Source organism: Sinocyclocheilus anshuiensis, unplaced genomic scaffold, assembly GCF_001515605.1.
Source record: "Sinocyclocheilus anshuiensis isolate Anshui unplaced genomic scaffold, SAMN03320099.WGS_v1.1 scaffold2166, whole genome shotgun sequence".
NCBI lineage: Eukaryota > Metazoa > Chordata > Actinopteri > Cypriniformes > Cyprinidae > Sinocyclocheilus > Sinocyclocheilus anshuiensis.
In genome coordinates, this window is record NW_015557079.1 from 1,927,817 (window position 1) to 1,931,610 (window position 3,794).

At 30.4% G+C, this 3,794-nt stretch overlaps 1 protein-coding gene across 1 annotated transcript in view; it reads left to right on the forward strand.

The window, feature by feature from the left end:
• The window catches only part of LOC107676890 (VPS10 domain-containing receptor SorCS3-like), a 261,488-nt gene extending 258,552 nt beyond the window's left edge, over window positions 1-2,936 (forward strand). The window contains exon 18 of the mRNA XM_016471625.1: window positions 2,819-2,936. Coding sequence (XP_016327111.1) covers window positions 2,819-2,936 — 118 coding nt within the window. The remainder of the gene's footprint in view (window positions 1-2,818) is intronic.
• The last annotated feature ends 858 nt before the right edge of the window (window positions 2,937-3,794 follow it).

The following is a 3,794-nucleotide window of genomic DNA, read 5'->3' on the forward strand; positions in this document are numbered from 1 at the left end:
TGTGTGTGTGTGTGTTTGTGTGCATGCATGGGCATAGCCAGGGTTTGAAAATTAGTGAGGTCCGAGGTGGGGTTAAGAATTGTGCTATAATAACCCCTACAAAAACAACTCATTATATACACTAAACACTTTAAAAGAGACAGACATGTAGATGTTTGGAGGGATGAACACTGTTAAATTATACCATCTTTATTGCATCAAAATTTGTTAATATTTTACTATGGGATGGATAATTTTATCAGTTGTTTATTAATCATGCAACGATAACAATACTGTTATAGATTTTTTGCTAACATTCATTGCTATATGTGACCCTGGACCACAAAACCAGTCATAAGGTTTTTTGACTAATTTTTTTTTTTTATTATTTATACATCTGGATAAATAAGCTTTCCATTGATGTATGGTTTGTTTGGATAGGACAATATTTGGCTGAGATACAACTATTTGAATATCTGGAATCTGTCAGTGCAAAAAAAAAAAAAAAGATCAAAATATTGAGAAAATCACCTTTAAAGTTGTCCAAATTAAGTTCTTAGCAATGCATATTACTAATCAAAAATTAAGTTTTGATATATTTACGGTACAACATTTACAAAATATCATCATGGAACATGATCTGTACTTAATATCCTAATGATTTTTGGCATAAAAGAAAAATTTATAATTTTGACCCATACAATGTTGTTTTTTGGCTATTGCTACAAATATACCCCAGCGACTTAAGACTGGTTTTGTGGTCCAGGGTCACATATAGCTGATAACTTTGTCTAGTGCTCTTATGAATGTTTTTGGCATGACTTTGTGAAAATGTACTACTTCTATACCCTACTGAATGAAATAGCATAGACTTTTTCATAGCTAGTGTTTTTAGAAAATTGTAATTTCATTCTGTAACCTACTTGTTCTAGATCTGTGTACTACTAGTGTTAAATGCTACTGTTTTTGACAGTGTTGATAATATTTCTGATGGATAATATCATGATATTTTTTTGCGTTTGCCTTACCGAATGTGCTATCCTGTCAGCAGTAACCTATCCATGGGCTTTTTTGAATAGTTTAAGTGCTTAAGTGCTGACGATGCAGTGTTGCCAGATATTGCTATAAAAACTAAATAAATATAAAAAATAAATAAAAAAATAACCGAAATTATTTCAAATCTTTGCAAATAAGATAAGATAAAGATATCGCTGACCCTAATGTGAAACTTCCCACGTGATTAACTTTTTAAAGTGTCAAATGAAGTGAAAAAGACAAGTCCAAAAACGCTTATTATAGCTGGAACTGGCAACACATAGGCTGCGCCCACACCCTCACTCACAAGTCACAACTCTCTCAAGCCTCGTTCACTCCGCCAGTGTCTGGCAGCGATCATTTTCATACCGCGGACGATAAACATTCTTACAAACTGTCTAAACTGAATTATACATGTCATGCAAACATTCATATGAGGAGTTTTAAACAGAAAATTACTCATTCAGTTCATTCAATGTTATTTTTGAACTTAAAAAAAAATTACAGAGGTCCGAACCTCTGTGACCTCATAGCTGGCTACGGGCCTGTGTGTGTATGTTTTTACCTATTTTTAAACAAAAAAATGATACAAACATTAATATTTTACACTGTGCAATTAGGGTAGTGTTCAAATACTAATATAGGGGTGATTTTTCTCAGTTAAATTAACTTTTATTGTTTTTTACTTTTATTTTTTATGTTGTATATATTTTATATTTGCAAGTAATTAGTCTACTTTAAGGGTATATTAATGAAAAATTATAATAGATAATAATAGATATCAAGAATGATAAGAATGTTACTTTGATATTTTTGTAATAAGAACTTCATAATTTATATATAACGTGTACTGCATTAGGCTAACCGAGACTTGTCATTTGCACTTATATATTGTTGCTCTTTTGTTAGTTTTGACTGCTTTTATTGTCCTCATTTGTAAGTCGCTTTGGATAAAAGTGTCTGCTAAATGACTAAATGTAAATCTAAATGTGATCCCTTTAAGTTAAATTTTTCGTAAGCATAATATTCTGTAGCATTTTTACATAGATGATACCTAGCCATACCTTCCTTTGCTGCTGGTTGGCAGCAAACTTTCTTCAACTGAATAAATCTAAAAAAAAAAAAAGTAATGAAAGTGTTACTAATTAAAGAATCACCCATATATACCTAAAACAACACTACATTTGTATGGGAATAATCTGAGAACTAGCACACAGCTATCTTTTAAAGCTTGACTCTTATCTAAGTGCCGGATTGGAACTGCTCATAATTAAAAACCCAAATGTGTGATGCCAAAAGGGGCCATGTGGTCTGCTGGGTTTTGTTGTGGATCAGTAATTAATTGATAAATCAAAGTCACCGGTGATATATGAACAGACATTCACTTAAGCAGGTTCCAGGGCTTCTGGGAGAAGAGAGAATTGAAAGACGTTAAGGACATACGTTGATGCCTGCAGCTCTCAGAGCAGAAAAGACATTTGTCATCCCAGAATTAATATATCTCAATGGCTGCAATTGTCTCAAGGGCATAAAAGAGGGACATGCTTGAATACAAGATGTGCCGCTATGCATGAATGAAAGGATGTACAAGTAGTTTGGAGAATGTTTTACAGGATAGGCATCAGGGAACGGCATTAGAAAATGTCACAAATGAGATTTGAACTTGCGATGACCTTGTATGAAACTAGTCAAACATACCTGGAGTGAATTTATGTTATTATGGATGGATTGATATCTCAAACGAGTCAAAATTAAGAAATGTTATTTATGTGAAATGTTTGTTCTTTTTTGTTTTGTTTTGTAGTGATTATGGTTTTGATAGAAGAGGGGATGGAAACTGTTTGCCTGCATTTTGGTTCAACCCTTCCACATTGTCTCGAAGCTGCAGCCAAGGGCAAAACTACCTCAACAGCACAGGGTAAGCTGTCTGTATACAATATGCAGACTCTACATATTTCATCATGGTGGTGTTTTACTCTCCTTGTGGGGACATTTGGTCACTGCTGGCTACATCTGTTTTAGTAATTTAGTTTTGCCATATTTATTGTTATTTTTTTATTATGTCTATATAGTTTTTAATGTTTATTATTATTATTATTATTATTATTATTATTTATTTATAAATATTTTTGTTATTCATTATTATTTTTATGGATTGTTTTAACTATAATAACCATGCTTTTTAGCATTTTAGATAAATATGTTCATACTATATTTTAATATTTAACATATTTAATATTTTAAATATGTTATATATTATATACAAAACAGTTGATATTTTTAAGATTTGTTTATTAATAACAATACAAAATATGAATAAAATAAAAACTTATATTTTTTGTTTATAAATATCAACTGAATAAACATCATAGAAAAAAATATAGAAACATGAATTTATTTAATTTTCTATATATTTCATATATTTTTAATAAGAAGAAGAAGAAATAAGAAAACAATAGCTAATGAGAAATGTTGCCTTTTCATGGATGCATGGTTTTAGTTTTAGTTAACTATAATAATCCTGTTTTTATACTACTACTACTACTAATTATTATTATTATTATTATTATATGTTAAAATAAAAAAATATACTAATTTACTTGAATGTCATGGGGGTGAGTTCATTTTCATTTGGGGGTGAACAATTTCTTTTTTTTTCTTTTTCTTTTTTTTTTTTTTACAGTGGATTTTTCAGCCAGTTATTGGCCGACACAGTTGTGCTATAATTTAAAACATTTTTACTGTGCTGGTTTGTTATTGTGGTTCTAGCTATTTTGTAT